Consider the following 19,259-nt stretch of genomic DNA (forward strand, 5'->3'; position numbering starts at 1 on the left):
TGTTTTTTTCGTTTTTTTGCGAATCCTTGCCAATATTTTAGGTCGTAAAATTACGGTAAAATACAACGTTTTTTGCGAATTGTTATGACTTTATTGTCCATTTTCTTTTAATTAGTTAAATTATATAATCCGAAAGGCTATGTATTTAATTGTTATAAAATAAAATTCATAACACACACACACACACATTGGTAATTTTATTCAAAATGTTATTAAAAAATTAATTAAAACCAACATCCAAAATCGGTCCTATTTTATAAAAAAAAGTTAAAGTTGATTAAAATACAAAATAATGATATAAGTGTAACAATATTGATATTATATCACTCAACGGACATAAGAAGCTAATTATAAATTTACTAGAAATAAGCCGATAGGTTGGTAACGAAATGAAATAAATTGTCCTTAAAATATGTAAATAATGTAACCAGAACTCCAGTCGAGTAACCTGGTACTGCTGGTATAATTATCCGATAACTTCAAAATATTCGTATAGAAATAACTCACTGTGCTAACAAATATTACAAGTTCTATCCCCAGGTTGCATTTTTTTTAGATTTGGAAACACGCCTATCAATCAGTCTTCTGAGCTCATTATCAAAATAGTTGAGAACGTTCTCATTGAAGCTGCAAAAATGAAAGACATTATGCGATACTAGGGCTTTGGATTTCTAGCCAAGCACTCATCAATTCATCAAGCTGCTAGTATAGCGAACAAAGTAAATCACACTTTTCATGACAAGAACCACATGATCAGTATTTTTAGACCTCATTAGGGCTTTTAAGAAAATGTGATGTTATAGTTTCATTTTCAAGACATTCAAATACAAAATCATAAAGATGAAATGTGAGAAATAACTAAATATATATACTTAACCATCGAAAGGTACATAAAAGAAATTTTCGGCATCAATAATATGCTAGGTAAATCAATTCTGGCTCTGCTAGTGTAATAGATAGCTACTAGAAGAAAGATATTCTTGCCATTCTTGACTTATCTCAACCAATTACTAGTTGTGCTACTCCATCATATCCTAATTGGCGGTTTTGGTTCCTATAATTCAGAAACAGTGATTTCAATGTCAGTGTCAAAGAACGCCCTGGAAGATCATTAAAGTTTGAAGACAACAAATTAACACTTACAACAAATTTACAGCTTTTTGGTGACTCAACGATTTCCAGACGTTTAACATGCAATGGAAAAGATCGAAAAGAAGGGAAAGTAGAAATATTGCGGTTTTACTGAAATTCTAGGAAAAACATAATGAATTTTCTATATCAAATTGTGACTGGCGATGAATATATATAAGAAATATCCAAATTGACACCGAAACGTTGTTATTTGGCCGTTTTTACAGCAATACATTGTTGAATTTGTTCAATTGACGTCGGTAAACATCTAAGAAACACGTTATCTCTAATCTCTAAAATATAACAAACAAACTAAATCCCTGTATATCATACGGTACGATCTATATTTCTATGATAGTTTATAATTATGAATGAAAATATTCTGAATATCTGCAGTCACAATTACGTCACAATCGTCTACAAACACAAATAATATCATAAAATTTGCAAGAGAACGGTGATGAGTAATCTGAAAAATATATATCTACAATTTAACCACATAAAATCCACCACTTAACATATCTATAAAAAGCTAGAATTTGTCTTAAATATAATTAATAGAAAATAACTGAAAATAAGCTTCAAATATGTTGAAAACTGAAATTATTATTTTTCGATATTCCCATATGCCAACAGAAATGAATCGCAGGACCAACACGACAACCTCTCTTTATTACCTGCATTAACAGTTTTAGCAACACACGCGAACGAAAATGATCCATTCAGATATTATTACTCCTAAAAAATATTATTGGGAACCGTCGATCCTTTAAACATTTTCAAAATAGACATAATTATAGTGTGTTTCTTCTGAATCGATATTTCCTAAACCTGAAAATAGTTCAAAAGTCTCTTTTCAGGCTCAGAAAGTACTAAAATCTAAATTTTACTTAATTACTATAAACTCAATGTTAAATCAAATAATGAAAATTGCGCACACATTTCAGTTGCAACTGAATATATTGAAATAGTAAGGAATTAATTGCATCTAGGCATCTTAGGCGTTCATTAAGACACTTTGTTGAAAATTTGTGTGTCTATTATAACCACTCTTATTGTTTTATCGTTATAAGACACCCTTTAAATATTACTTTTAGCGTAAATCCAATAGATATTAATATAAATGGCTCACTGGAGGTCACAAGTCATAAGAAATAAACATAGAAAATAGCATGGAGATTAAAAACAAAATACAAATCAAACAAGTTGCTATAAAATATATAAACATAAACAGGAGTATAATGAGAGCCAAAAAATTTAAACAAAGCAAACAACATTTTTAGTATGTTTTTATTTAAAAGTGAAACCTTATCCGTGAACTTGAAAAATTCAACAATCTTAATTAAATTAGTGATTTATAGGTATTTCTTACTCCATCAATTCAAAATTATTAAAATTATGTATATTATATCCACTAAGGTTATATCAATCATCAAACATACCTATAAACATAAAAGTAACGGTATTACTTTATGATCAGTGGAATACCTATAAAATATGTTTGTTTTAATAGGACAAAGTATTTTTTTTTAAAAAAGTGACTAGAACGTGCCGACATTCACTATAGGATCGTCCATCTCTTCAAATTTTTACCTGAATGCTGTATAATTATTTGTATTTGATGTTAGACGCACAGTCTCAAAGCACGCCGAGAATATAAAAGTAAGTCTGCTTTCAAAACTGATGATAATTTTATAACCTTCAATAAAAATATTACTGGCAACTATACCCTTCGACTATACCCAACATAAAATATCTCGAAATACTGTTAGAAAATATAACGAAAAACGAAAAACACCATCAACTATAAAAAAAATATAAATATAATTTGTTGTCCGAAAATCTATATAATTTTCAAACTAAAAATTCCTTATCCTTGATAAAATAACCGTTTGAAAATTAATTACACACTGAAATAAAAGTTCCACGAAATTCCAACGAAAAAACACATTTAGAAGCACAGCTATACATTTTAGTTTTAGATCGCCTTCAAACCAGGAAAAGAAAGCACTGACCTATGATTTAATAACCAAAAAAGTGTTGTAAAATCTACTTAGTACTAACTTGATTAATGCAGCTTATCGAAAATATGTTTCAGATGTTCAGATTAAGATGTTTGACATTATTATAACCGCAAAATTTAGGACAACTAAAATCTTCCAGGTCTATTTCACAAGATAAGAAAAGACTTATAAAGACTTATAAAAGATAGCAAAGAATCTTGTAATGAATCCCGATGCAAAACTTTTCGAATGAACATTATAACTTGATTTGAAATATAAAAATATTTATCGTTTAATTGGAAGAATATCTTAATCATCCTTATATAATAAGTTGTGGTATAAACAAATTAAAAAAGGAGTAAATGTTTAGAACGATATAAAACACTCAAAAAATCAATCGCAAAGAACCATTCTCATGTTAATACCGAAATAATACAACTCTTGGATAATACATGAGCAAAAAACAAGCGCAAAAGAATCAAACCTCTTGACTTTGTAGTTCAGTGAAGTAAATTTAACAGAAAAACATGAACATGATCATTATTAATATAGAGACTAAGAAAAGACCGATAGTTCCTTCTAAATATATAGACATATCCAAGTTTTTCAGTTATTGTAATTAGTAGAATGTATTAATAAAAATAAAGTTTGAAATCAGTTTGACTATCATTATTTTAACTAACAATATAAATTAAACAATGTATCTTTTAAGGCTATTCACGAATCGGGCTATTTTTTTTGGTATCTTCATAAGAAATGAAACACAACTCAGAAAATGTCTGCTTATATGTCGCAACAAGTAGCAACTAGATAGAGCATACGACGGGTGGGACAGCACTTCTCATTTTAATGTTTCCAAGCATGTTTTCATCGTTTTTCAACATGTGATAAAACGGTGTCAAGCTGAAGAATAACATTAATGTGTATGCTCCTACTCCCGCCGCTTCGATTGTTATCGGTAACGGTATTTTATAGATCCTAAATGTTATGTTTTGTCAAAATCATTTTATGTAAAAAAAAAATAATACAAAAAATAATGCTTAAAACCTTCATTATTTTCAAATCAGGTTATTTTCCATATTTACATAGACAGAAACATAGAAAATATCTTCTAATATATAAAATAAACGTTTAGAACTAAAATTAAATAAAAATTCTGGGGGGGGGGGCGCTACATATATATTAGAAATGTGTGAATGGGAACTAATCGAGACCTCGAAACTAATATTATTGAGAATAAAGTGACTAGTATAATATGTAAAACAAATACTTTTTATTTATTTAGAGTAATTTGCAAAAATAAAATGAATAATATTTGAAAGAAAAAATATAATTTCTACGACTGAAATTTGAAAAAAATTAATTAAATTGTCGCTTTATACTCAATAATTTACATCAAGCAAGTTGTAGAGGGAAACTATGTAGTACAGAAAGACCATTTTCATCATTTCTACTGATTTATTAAAATAAAATATCTGTACAAGTTTTAAAAACTGGTGAGAATTTAATTCAAAATATATGTATATTTAGTAAAATATCTAAATATATAATAATAATACATAAATAAGTAAGTTACATGTTACATAGGTACACAGAATTAGGGCAAATTTTTATATACAAATAATAATTTATATACAATTTATAATCTACAATAAATATATGTTCAAAACTAAATATATACATATACAAAATAATGACTGAAAATTATAAGACCTCTTATATATGTATATATAAATGTATGAATATATATATCTGTATATATATATCCAGGATAAAGTCTATATAAATGACTAGAATTATTGTCACATTTTAATTCTAAATATAAATCACTTCACATATTACACCACGGTCGCCAAAACGCAAAAGGTTTGAAAGTGTTAGTTTGAGAGTCCAAAGTACTAACATCTTCATAGTCGCGAGAACTAGGACCTGGCCTGGGGGAAGTTCTAGACGCATCGGATAGAACCGATATATCTGGAGTTCTTGGCTCGGAAGTGTTAGAAGTAAATACTCTAGGGTCAATCGAATATGCCGAATTGCCACTTTGAGATGCAAAAGTATGAACATCTTCATGGTCCCGAGAACTAGAACCTAGTCTGGGGGAAGTTCCCGATCCATCGGATACAACCGATATGTCTGGACTTCTTGGCTCGGAAGTGTTTAAACAATTTTGGACATATTCATGATCCCGAGAACTGGAACCTGGTCTGGAGAAACTTTCTGACGCATTCGACACAACTGATATAGTTGGGCTTGTTGCCGCGGAAATATTCGGAATGTAAATCCTAGGATCTACCGAAAATGCGGGGTTATCTGTTTGGGAGGCCCATGTACCAACATATTCATGGTTCCAAAAACTAGAACCTGGCCTGGCGGAAGTTCCTGACGCATCCGATACAACCGATATTTCTGGAGTTATTGCCGCCAAAGTATTGGAAGCGATATTTCTAGAATCCACCGAGAATGCCGGATTGTTTTGTGTGTTTATACTTGTATATGGTATCATATTTATACAAGAACCGGTAGCGTTGGTGAAGGGGTAAGGATACATGTAAGGTACCTGTGCTGGATTTTGATTCACTCTTGCAATCGGTTGATATACAGTATTTAAAGCCACTGGTCGGCCATACGGTGTATAATGAACGCGGGCTTCTTTGTAATGTCTTTGCGACGAATCCATATAACCATGATTCCTTTGAATTCCCCTCAAAAATTCTACAGTCAACTCCAGAATGTCAGCTTTCTCTAACTTCGTTCCTTTTGGTGCAGCCCTGGCGGCCAATTCAGGATCACACTCTAACAGTATAGTCTTCAAAACCTCCAAACTTTCATTTATACGGGCACGCCTCTTCTTTTCCATCAGTGGTTTGCGGATCTTCCGATTTTCCGGCAACGAAATCAACTGCTCGAGACTACGAGATGACGCGGAAGACTCCATCATTGTTGTCTATCACCTGCTTGATGTCACTTGTCTGGTTGACTGACGAATGACTAGATTTCGAGTTACGTCTTACTTTATTTAAGTTTCTGTAACTAATTGCACCCCCTCTCAATTTTTACCTGCCTTAGTAATGCCAAGGGTCCAACAATACCGTTGGTTTATGATGTCCAATCATAAGGGTATGATAAATTTGACGCACCGACAATTGTTTAAGTGTTTCTATAAGTTTTTACAAATTGTTAATTGTATATAACAAGAGCATGTGATATAGCTTATAATTTTTTACATTATATATAAAAATAATTTAATAATATATATTAAAATTGATAATTAAAAATATTACGTACAAAATTATTATATACTATTGGTTTTCCTAATACCTATATAATGATCAACTGCTCATGTTTTGGATTATAATACATTTATTTTATAAAATAACGATATCTACTTTTTTCATCGAACACTGACGTAATGGGCTGTGATTAATGTTCGATTAAGTTCAATGAATTACAAATAACGACCCAAATATAAATTTTTATAAACGCGTTAATAACTCAATCCGGTTTCATAAAGTGAATCCAAAATTTAATTTTTTCTTATCCAAATTGTTATTGCTGCTACATGTCATGTAGTAAATTAAATGTTTGAATTCTCTTCTTAAAATTATTAGTACCAGAGAAGAAACAAAATGTATATAAATATAAGTAATACATCGAATACTTTTTTGTAAAATATGCATTCTACACAATAAGGATAATTTAACAATTACAACTTAACATTTCCTTGATTTTGAATCACTTTCATTTATTATATTGTATATTGAACTATATCCTGATGTATTCGACACTGACATGTTTAATATCTCTTAATTTCTTTCAAGCTTTAAACTTAAATATTATGATAAAAAATCATTGAATAAATATATTTGATAAATGATAAAATAGAGGAATAAAAATAAAATATATATAAACATAAATAAAATAGCAGAATTACCTACATTTATATTTATTATCAATCATCTCATAAGGAGACTGGAAGTGTTTGAGTATTCCATGTATAGATTAGAGTTTGTTGCGAAAAATAAATAAAACATTTGTAATTACATTCAATCAACTAAAATTGAAAAAAGCAGAGCAGCTGGTTTAGCAATGCAAACGTGTACGAGTGAAAATGTTAAAATGCTTTATTGGGAACCGTAGTTTCTTTAAATATATTCAAAATAGATATTATTAAACTCTGTTTCTTGTGAATCAATATTTCCTAAACTTGAAAATAATTTAAAAGTCTGATCCCCGTCTCAGAAAAGACTAAAAGTTAAACTTTACTTAATTATAATAAATTTAATATTATTTTAATTATATTATCAATAGAATATCTATAAATTATGTTTCGCTTTTTTCATAGGACAATAAATTTTATAAAAAAGGGGTCTAGAACGTGCCGACATTTACTATTACACTGTCCATTTTCCAAATATTTACCTGTTTAGTGTATAATTATTTATGTTAGACGTTAGAATCACAATCTCAAAGCATGCCGGAAATATAAAAGTAAATTTACTTTTACTGGTATATTAAACACTGCACCAATCAAGCCGACGCTATTCAATTAAAATATAATAAACAGAATACCCAGGTATTAAAAATATATTTGTTTTTTATTTGTTTGATTGGATATTTGTTCAAATTGGTTATATCGAAAAGTCTAATAAAATGTCTACCTTGCATAATATTGCTATACATTTTTATTATTTGCGTCTTTTTAATACCACCAGAGCCGAAAGAAGGTTTAGGCTGTAAGAAAAATTTGAAACGGCATATATTTACTTTTAAATAACTATATCTTTACTGTTATTTGTACGTATTTCCCCTTTTTATTGCTGTTGGAGTTTAGGGATCGGGGTAGTGTCGTAAACAAGGCACAAATATTGTAAAATTTATTATTGCGAAATTGGTAGGCGTTCTGTTTAGACAGAATCCAAATATTTTCTAACCCTAAACTTATAGCATCTTAATAATTTAATTAGAGGTTCTGAAAGGCTTAACGTCAACACAGCTTACTTTCGCTATTATAATCTGAGGGGATGGGGTGTGCCCAATTCGGCAACTTACCGCTTAATGGTAGCAATAAGCTGTTTCCATTTTGGCCATTTTTGTTTCTAATGTTCACTAAGCGACTGAGTTTTCAATGTTTGTAAGACATTTGTCAGTCAGCGACCTTTCGAATTTAAAAGGTATGGTAATAAAGAAAGTGATGTAGAATTGCGCCCTGTAGTCGAAATTCGATGACAATTTATTCAATTGTCATTAAGTCTCCTATATAAGAAAGTAAAGAGAATAATTTCGAAATTAATTATTATACTACAATAACTTATTTGACAATATTTTCAACATAGGATCAGAAAAAATACTTAATATATCATATTAATTAAAGTAATATAAAAACTAATGTATATGCATATGTAAATTAATGTAAATTAAAACAGAGAAATATATGAAAAAAAAAAACAGTTTTAAAATTGATATTTGACTTTCACATGTATATTAAAACAATAACGAACACAATTAGGTAATTTATTTTTTACAATTTAGAAATGTATATGTATATAAATGAATGTATTTACTAGCACTAAATGGACTATTGCTTTTCAAAACGTCTCTATTAGGAAAATAATCAAAATAATTGATACAAGGTCTCATTACTAGTCAAACACCTGAATATTTATTAATAACACGGGTCAACACAAAATTTAACTTTGACTTTAAAGCATTAAATTACAGTTCTTTAGGCCGTAATTAGACGAAAAAAAATATGGCATGAAAAAGTTTGCTTTTTTATTTAGGAAACCGCTCGAACGATATTTTTCAAAATCTGTGATGTTAATCTTTAATTGAAAATGAAACCCTTTAAAGGAAGATTTTAATTATTTTTATTAAGTTTTACTATCAAAATAACTTAGAAAAAACTAGAAAATAATTTAAAAGTGCTCGCTTTTACTTTTTCGTTTATGTTCATAGGTACTATCTCTTAATAAACCCCAAATATAGTCTCCCATAATGTTTTCATTGTATTGTTTAATAAACGTTCTCCTTGCTCTTCTGAATACGCTCAAAAGTTGTTTTTGAATTTATCTAAATGAGCATGCAACATATAAACTTTTAATGATATCTTGCAGCCCATGGCCTTAAAATTTTTTAGCATATTTTCAATTAGCTTTTTGTTGTTTTCCGCTTTGTTATTTCCTAAAAATCCAGAAACGACTGCTTTGAAACTGCTCCAACTCGCTTTTTCAGTACGATTCAGCACCGTTGGAAATTTTTCAGCGGCAAAAATCTGTCTGATTTGCGGACAAACAAAAACCCCTGACTTAATCTTTACTTCTGATTATTTCGGAAAAAAATGTCCTCAAACATTCAAACGCTTCTGAGGTTTGATCCAGGTTTTTAACAAATTGTTTACACAAAAATAGAATTTAATATGTCCATTATATTTAATTTACTATTTAATTAAAATTTGCTGATTACCTTCCAAACATCTTTTTCAATTATTACAAACAACATGTAAGAGCCCATATCTTGTCTTGATTCCGAAAAGTAGAGTTAAAATATGTTTGGTAGGCTTCACAGAGAATGTGAGATGTATTTAATTTGTATTTTACGTCTCGAACTTTAATGAACCGCCTACATTTATAACAAAATGCATCAGCATCATATTTACGCTTTCGCGACGAAATTTTAAGGTATTCTAGATTTGTACAAAACACCTCATCGTTGTTTATCACTCTAGTGCCATCTCTCAAGGCTGTGAACATTTAAACCCCACTCTAATCGCGCGGTATTTTTAAACGTATTAAAAATAATGAAAATATTCCTACAGTTTTTATCTTTTATCCATATTTATCACTTAAAAGCTGATTAAGAGAATCATTTATTTTCTTAAATTCTTAATCAAAATCGCATCGTTCTAAGCTTATTTATTCCACTCTTCCAGCTCGCTTTTGCAGAAAGCTCATCTTTAATTTGCCCTATATAGCTCCGTTTATTATATCTTACGTGGAAACTAACAACTCATTAACAATTGAGGAATTAGAACTCTATGGAGATATTTTATGTTTTGTTGTATTCTTTAATTTAATTTTAACCTTTGATGCATAAATTAAACTATTTATTGACTGACATATTCGATTAGTGCTTTATTAAGAAATGCATTTACTAGTGAGATCTGAAATAACTCAGAAGTTACTACCACTAAAATTTATAGAAAAAACTTAATAACTAGTAATACATCTAGTACAATTATATACTATGGCTCCAAATCCATATCAATTACTATCAGTACTTAAGCAATTACAATGTATCTTAGCAGCTCTGTTCACCAAACATTAAATTGAATCAAAGGCCGACTTCCAAAGTCTAAATATCGTGTAAACAAAGAGGGCAGACGATTTTGGTTATTCTCGAATTTTGTTAATCTATGTTGGGATAAAATTTTCTCATATATCGGGTTTTTCTTTCATAGCTATAAAGCCGATTAATTTGTTTTATTTACAGAAAATATAAAATGTAATTTTACGTAATCGTACTATTCTGCTTTTTATCCAAAATTGCTATAAAATTTTAATAGATCCAAAAATACGTGAATAAATAAATGAAAGTAACACAAAATCTTCTTTTAATAATGTTTTAAAAGACTCACTTTAATATTGTTTCAAGGGTAAAATTTAGGGATTTGCCTTCCAATTCAAAATTGCCTGTCAAAATTTTACGGTACAGCATCGCTAGTTGTTTCGTAGTTCGCTTCCGTAGTTGATTTGTCTACAATAGAAATTAAAGAATGTATCGTGTAAAAGTTGGAGCTGGCAACGCGTCGACCGAACCTAAAATATTTGTTTATAATTTTTGTGTTACTGATCTGTCATTACTTGATTTGGACGTATTTCACTTTATTGGAATGTATTTGTAGCGCATAGTTTAGCCATTGATTACTTGCTATGTAAACAGGGTCAATTGTTCAATTGTGTCAACAGGTGTAATTGTTTTGCAAAATATTTTAATATCAATATCGAAGTGTTTGAACTTTCTTCTCAAAATTATTAGTCCCAGAGAAGTTGAAATATATACAACTATAAATACTGTTCCGAATACTATTGTAAAATATGTATTCTTAATAATAAGGATAATAATAAAATTTAAAAGTAGTTAATTTCCTAGCTCCAAATACTAAATGTGGAAAGACGCAAATCTAACTTCAAAGAAAATGTTGTTTTATGTAAAATTAACGATTAAAAGAATTATGTGTACTGTATATCTGTATGCTATAAAAAACTTGCACTTTTATGTCCTGACGTGTTCGACTACTTTAAAATAGTTTGATGTTATTCTTATTTTTTTTCCAAACTTTGATTTAATTAATTTTATTTTGATAAACTCATGAAATTAATATAGTTAATAAATAATAAAATGAAAAAATATAATCGAAATATATATAAATATAAATAAAATACCATAATTACCTAACCATATCTACTATTTTTAATAATATAGTCTAATGAATATACTATAATATAGTGTAGTAAAATAATATTCTATTTTTTTGAGAAATTTGTTTAATTATATAAAATTTATTTTTTTTTAAATAACAACATATATGTATTTATCATTGAACATTGACATAATGAAATATTTACATTATGAAAATATTTACCAATAGCATCATGTCGTATTTATCCACGCCTATTAGTAACCAAAATTAACATTTCTATACCCGTTAATAATAGACCAACCTCTTCAGATCTAACCGTTTTTTCAACTTCTTTGTTGTGTTGATATGTTAGAGTTGTTTAAATAAAGCGCTTCCTTAATTTCTTTGGATTTACTGTCCACACTTTCAATTCTAATCAAGTCACCAAGGTTTACCAAACATTCATTTTTATAATTTTATATATTATTTAAATAATTAAAATTATTTTAAACATTTTTAAAATGTTGATAATATCTAGATCACTAAGCTACAATATTTAGCATTAGGTGCATTAGGTGCTTGCAGGTATTTCATGTATACATTACATGTATAGATCAGCAATATATAAAGATAAAAATTTCATTATAAAATACAGTTAAATAACCGATAATTCTAAAATTTCTACATAAAATTACAGTTCGCAAATTAGTTTCATCGCATTCGCATTCGTTATGGGTTCTATGGGGATATCACGCTGAATCAGTTTGTTGGACACGTAATATGGGGCATCGACGATGACTCGCAACATATTATTCTGGAACCTCTGGAGGATATTTATGTTAGATTTGCTAGTAGTACCCCACAGTTCAATACCATAGGTCCAAATGGGCTTAAGTATTGACTTACAGAGCAAATCCTTATTATCTAGTGATAATTTAGATTTTCGCCAACACATTTGGTTTAGTTTAAGCCTAAGCTGTTTGTGTTTTGTAACTATATGTTTTTCCATATGAAACGTCGATCCAATTGCATTCCCAAATATTTAACGTTGTCTGCTTGCTGAATTCATGATTATTCAATTTTACTGAGGGACATGTTCTTCTACAAAGGGTGAATGTCACATGGGTAGATTTTGTCTCATTTGCTTTGATAAGTCACGTTTTCAACCACAGTTCGACTTTGTTAAGATGAAGTTGGAGGTTTCTTGTGGCTAATATTGGATCCTCGGGTGATGATAAAACTGCTGTATCGTCAACATATGTTGCAACAGTACTGTTTTTTGAGGTCGGTAGGTCAGCTCTATACAAGAGATATAACAATGGGTCAAGAACACTACTTTGCGGAACACCCGAATATTGATTTCAGTAATTGAAAGTGCATATGGGGCAAGAGCTTGCTCAATTTAACATGCAGTCCACACCTTGTCGAAGGCCTGAGAAATATCGAGAAATGCAGCGGAGCAATATTTTTTATCGTTCAAATTTTTGTTAATTTGGTTGACTAATCTATGTATTTGTTCTGTTGTTCCGTGTTTATTACGGAAGACCAATTGATGATCTGGAATAATATTTCTCTACTCTGCGATTATGTTAAGTCTCTTAGTGTATAATTTTTTGAATAGTTGAGAGATCACAGGTAACAGGCTTATAGGACGATAAGAGGAGACGTCTTCTGATTTTTTCCCAGGTTTAAGAATCATAATGATTTAAGCCACTTTCCAAGTGCTAGGAAAGTAGGTCTTAGCATGGAATTAAATACGAATATTATTAATTTGATGCACTTTCCTGACAATTATTTTAAGATTCTTCCAGTGATTAGGTCAAAACCAGGAGCTTTTTTAGAATTGATTTTTTTATGTATTGTTTGTTTTACTTGTTTAACACTAAATTTGTCATGTGACAGATCCATTTGAAACGGAGTGCCAAGAAAGTCAACTATGTTATTTTCTTATGTTATTGATATTTCAGACGGATACGGATTAAATACTGTCTTTAAATATTTAGAGAAAACTTCCCCTTTATCTTTATCATTCCTAGCCAAGGTATTGTTGTCAATTTTAATGGGTGGATTTTGTTCTTCAGGTTTTTTAATTTTTTTTTTGTTACTTTCCAGAGAGAAATTCCTTGATTTTATTCCTTATTTATTATATCTTTCAGCTCTTTTGTGGCTTTGTTAAATTTTCTCTTGTTTTCTTCTATTCAAATTTGTTGCCAGGCTTTTTGCAGTTTTCTCTTTTCGGCAATTTTTTGTTTAATTATAGATGAAATATAATTAAGCTTGTGATATGTCGCGCTCTTAGGTGTTGCGTAACATGCGGCCTCTTGCTTTCTGTTTTGAGAGGTAAATGTAGAGATATTAAACTATCTAAATTATCTCTAAATAATGGCCAGTTAGTTTTGGTATTATGCAAAGAAGATGGTTTTGTTTTGTTGAGAATATTTGAGTTCACTGCTATAATAACTGATGAGTGATCAGATAATAGATCGAAGCATTGAACGTTTTGGTGTCAATATTTTTTGTAACATAAAAGTCTATGGTATCGGGAATTTTATTTCTATCTGACGGCCAATATGTTGGCTCACCAATAGAGATATGCTGTAAGTTATGTCCCTTTATTGCTTTGACCAAATCTCTGACTTTTGCTGTTATTAATCTAGAAACCCACATTAAATCTTTTGCATTATAGTCTCCTCCGGCAATGAATCTATTATCCAGTTTGTTGTGTTTAGGTGGACAATATATAGCACTCATTGTTAATGGCCCGGGCACTTCTTTAATGGTTACACTGGTGGCTTTATATTCTTCGCTGAATTTCTCTCTTTTACATTGTTTTATGTTATCATGAATAATTATAGATGTTCCTCCATGTGCTTTATCATCTGGATGTTTTGTGGGATACAGCTTGTATTTCGGAATCCGTAAATAATTTCTATGAGTGAAATGTGTTTCGGATATCATCATGATATCACTATTTTGTTCATGTAAGAATATTTTAAGCTCCCTGGCATGTTGCTGGAGTCTATTAGCATTCCAGACGGCTATTTTGTATTTGCTGTAGGTTAGCTTGGTAACCAAGACGGTGAGTAAATCCTCATTTGCTCCATAAGTTTACCCATCTTTTCCTCTAATTTACTTATAGTAGTTACAGGGTGAATGGAGCGTATGATATATGAGGGTGTTGTATTGGTATTTTAGGCGAATTAAATGGTATGGGTTGTTTTGGTGCTATAAGTTCCTTTTTTCTATCAGTGCTGAATAAAATTTTTGGTGCAACGCTTTATGGACTAGGCATCCCCTATAATTTGCAGGATGGTCAGCGTCACAGTTGACACATTTTACTTTATCGTCATGTGTTTTGCACGTGCAATCATTGGTCGCATACTCTCCTGCGCATTTCACACATCTATACAATTTGCAACAGTATGTTTTGGTATGCCCATATGCTTGGCATCTGGCGCATTGTGGGATGATTCTTTTTGTGTATGGTGGCTCACATTTAATGACATTGTGGTCCAAGTACTTAATTTTGTAATAGGCGACATTTATTTAAAAGTCTTTTTTTTACTTTGGTCTAAAAGTATGGCACTGCGTGCTTCTATTGTCCAATTCTTGTATTAAAACTTTGAAATGTTCATGATAAAACACTTGAATCTTCATCATTTCATGTCCGATTGTTTTTATTGTGTAATTATTACATATTGTTTTGAGCAAGTGTTTGCACGTAAGCATGCAGATGTTTAATAACACCTACCTTATATATTGTTATTGGGGATGATCTAGGAATTGCTTTTTGGTCTGATTTTCTTCATTGTTCTGGTTTTCTTCTGTCTCTTCTGTCAGAGCACTGAAACTCTTGTATGTTTGGATAGGTTTTTGAAGCCCATAGTCGCTAATTTTTGTCTGTTTTCGGACGACTTATTCTTCGGGACTTCTCAAGCGTATTTTGTTTGTAAAAATGTTCCATTCGTGCATTTGAATGGTTTCAGTTATTGGCAGTTGATCGTTATTTCGAATAGGGGGTGACTCAATTGATAAATCGACAGAGATATGTTGTGGATTAGCCATTATGTATTGAAATTAACCGTAGGATCACTTAATATTTCATATTCATTCAGTCATATTTCGCTCGCTCGATTTACCATTCCGAAAATAAGAAAAGCGGTAAAATGACAAAAAATGGATGTATCACTCGAGAAACGCCGAATTCGTCAAGCAGAAATAGGGACCTATCCATCTCGATGATAAATTAAATTGCACTTTAGGCAACAGGCAGAGCACATCAGGTTCAAAATTAAGCAACTGCACTGATTAGTCGCAAGATAATCTGAATTTGACCTACAATTAAAGATATTGATTTATCAAAGGAAGGTTACTAAATCACAGTAACGTGGAAGCAATATAACTTATAGTATATAATGTGTAGGGGTGCCGACCGCCGAGAAAAATATCAATACTTTAATATATTTAGTTCGATACTTTTTAAAAAATATCGATATATCAGAGAAAAAAAATACAAAATATTTTACAATAGATATATCAACATTTAAAAAAAATAAAAATATTAATATATATAACCAAAAAAATATCGTGATCTCTAACTATTTAAAAATATAATGTTATCTTTAATAAATATTTAAAATAAGTACCAAAATGTACTAAACTTTTAAAATTAAGTACCAATATTAAAAATTATTATTTAATAGGTTTTTTGTGATGCTTAAGAAATACATTTTTTAACATCGAAAAATATTGGCTCGATATTAGAAATATCAATATATCGATATTTTTCAGCTTACCTAGTATATGCTATATTATTGCTGCACTTAACTTTAGCTTAAGTTAGTCAAATTTAAATTGAGAAATATATATTAATTTATTTATACCACCTTTGTCTTGCTTGTAAATTGATCTAAAGAAAACATATCTAATGTATGATATAATAAAAATTAGTATGAGTTTCTGTGATTGATATTTCAACGTATAAATTATAAAATATTTTTGTTTTCTATCATGTATTTTGTGTAATGATTTTAATTTTTTTTTATGTAAAAATGTAGTTTAAATAGCTATTTCATAAAATGACAAAATTAAATTCAAAATGAAAGTGTGTAAATCTTTTTATTAACGTAAAAATATAACAACTTTTATAAAAGTCAAACTTTTGGAATTTCAAACATCAACAAACAATCTTTCCATTATTTAAAAATATATCAAGTTTATGTGAACAGTCTGAACTCGTCTAGAAGTGCGTTGTTAAGATAACTATCAGCAAGGTGTTAACTTTCCCTAGTTTAAATATTTGTTTGATGTTCCGGAGTAGTAGCGAAAGGAAAGTAAAAGAAACAAACAAAAACAAATTCAAGCAATATGGAGGGACAATATATGATATAATAATATGGATATATATATATATATATATATATATATATATATATATATATATATATATACATGTAACATATGGCTGGCTAACTGTATAACAATTAAATCCATAAATGTAAATGAGACTGAAACTGAAAAAATATTAAGAAAGTGAAACTATACCAAGAGCATTTAGCAGAAAGGTGTCAAATTTTTTCTCGCTACCGGTAGAAACCTGATGTCATCGAAAGGGAAACGTAAACGTTTTAGGTATAAGCTAGATAAGGCAATGTACTTATTTTGTCACTTTTACTGAAGTATATGTTGATATAACTACATTTGATGGACACTAACAAATTAACAAATAGACATTTCTTCATGAATTAAATAAATGTTATTATAAAGTGAATAATATATATAAAATAGTTAGTACGAGTTACTATAGTTATTTTCACCAAACCTTGGACACTTTGTAGTGTTGTAAAATTAATCGTAATTGATTATTTTTTGCAAATAGAGACAACAATATTTTTCTGTACATGATGTTAGTTATTTTTTGATATTTCTACGATAGTATTATTTCATTAATCTTAACAGAAAAGGTAATGAAAACATGTTTTGTATATGTTACATAATATCTGGTTTCCTATATTTCCTGAATTCCTTTGTCCAACCTTATCTTATATTTCAATATCTTATTGTGAGTATGTTTTGCATACTTGTTTTTATTGGTGAACCTTGGAATAACAGATATGATTAAAAAAGCATATGAAGGTAAAAATATATATTGAGCTATATTCAATATATACTCAATAGATTCAAACCATTTGATCTTCAGTTGTGCAGTGTAGTGAGGTGCATTTAATAGAAAAACAACAGTGTTAATACATAAACATTATTACGTCAGAGACTAAGAGAGAGCCAATAGATTCTCCTAGATATATACACCTAAATTTAAGTTATTGTAAAGACGTATTAAATAAATTTAAAAAATATTAGCGAACCTATTTAACATTTATAACATAACACAGATATTTTTTAGAAATTTAGCTAACTCTGTTATATAGAATAATGTACTTAAGGAACATTATTACATTCTACAACAATTTATCAGAAACTCCAATAAGATTAACGTACATCAAAAAATAACAAATATTGTACAGAATCGTAATACGTGAAGTATTTTCTCAGTACGTGTCCATAACTATACATTTTTTAAACGAATAAGTTTAAACACTTTTTCACTCCTAAATACACCACAATGGAACTCCTTCGAAATTTGTAAGATTAGTGTGAAAAATTTAAAGGGTCTGAGGCATAAATTATAAACGTAATTGTCAGCAAGGTGCTAACTTTGACTTATTGAGTATATTAGTTTACTTATAATGCAGTTGAAAGTAAACGCAAAGAAAATATAATAAAAAAAACACACTACTTTATTTTGCATTTTTAATCTAGAGTTAAATTTATTTACTAACTTTAAGATTCTTATCAAATATGTTTTTGCAATGTTTACTTTCTTAATTAAAGAAATTAAAATTAAATTAAAATTAAATTAATTAGTTTCCCAAATAACGGAATTTGAGCCAAATATCTATTGTTGTAATAAGAAAAACTTCATTGGTATCTTCCAACAAACTAAGCTAAACTATTCCATTGGCTAACTTCTTCAGCCATGTTCCATTTTGGATATTCCGCTCCACCTTTCCATAGATAATTCGCTTAAAAAATATCACAAAAGGGACTTTGACCTAAGCTCTTATAGGATTCAATTCAACACTCCATTCCCTTAAAGTCCAACTTGCCAATTAAGCCATACTGATGAACACAATCTTAGAGGCTCTGTAATTGAGTCCTCAATTAATAGAACATACATGCTACATGAACATATAAAGCATATAAACATTCTAAATAATATATTTAATTGAATATTGAATGAAGACTATACAGCACTACTCATTTTAAGTCTTCTGTTGTTACTGCTATTGAATATCACAAAGAGTTTATCCTATATTTCTGTTCTCCTTAACTAACTTAAACTTTTAATTTTCCAAAAATATTCGTGTATATCACAATTGCCGATTTTGGTTTCAACAACTTAAATGTAGTAATTTTAATGTCAATGATGAAAAAACAATAACCTCAATTGTTCGACAATTTCAAACAGCTTAGCGCTTAGCAGTTCATAAATTAGCAGTTCCAGATATTTACATGTATTGGGAAAATCTATAAAATATTTTAATAAAAAATTTAACCCATTTCAAAAAATAAAAAATAAATAAGAAACTTACTGAAAATTAAATAATAATCAAACATAGATTTTAAACATAAAAAAACCTTTTAAAATAAATAACATATGTACA

At 29.3% G+C, this 19,259-nt stretch overlaps 1 protein-coding gene across 3 annotated transcripts in view; it reads right to left on the reverse strand.

Moving 5' to 3' along the window:
• Nucleotides 1–4,719: 4,719 nt before the first annotated feature.
• The window catches only part of LOC143191043 (uncharacterized), a 30,064-nt gene continuing 15,524 nt past the window's right edge, over nucleotides 4,720–19,259 (reverse strand). Inside the window, exon 2 of one of the 3 annotated variants that reach the window (XM_076395694.1) lies at nucleotides 4,720–6,167. In XM_076395694.1, coding sequence (XP_076251809.1) covers nucleotides 4,966–6,075 — 1,110 coding nt within the window. In that variant the 5' untranslated portion in view covers nucleotides 6,076–6,167 and the 3' untranslated portion in view covers nucleotides 4,720–4,965. Of the gene's footprint in view, nucleotides 6,295–19,259 lie in introns of all 3 variants that reach the window. The other 2 variants (XM_076395692.1, XM_076395693.1) reach the window with 2 other exon arrangements.

This window comes from Rhynchophorus ferrugineus, unplaced genomic scaffold (genome assembly GCF_030347505.1).
Source record: "Rhynchophorus ferrugineus isolate W39M unplaced genomic scaffold, kcgeb_rfMv2 rfM2, whole genome shotgun sequence".
NCBI lineage: Eukaryota > Metazoa > Arthropoda > Insecta > Coleoptera > Curculionidae > Rhynchophorus > Rhynchophorus ferrugineus.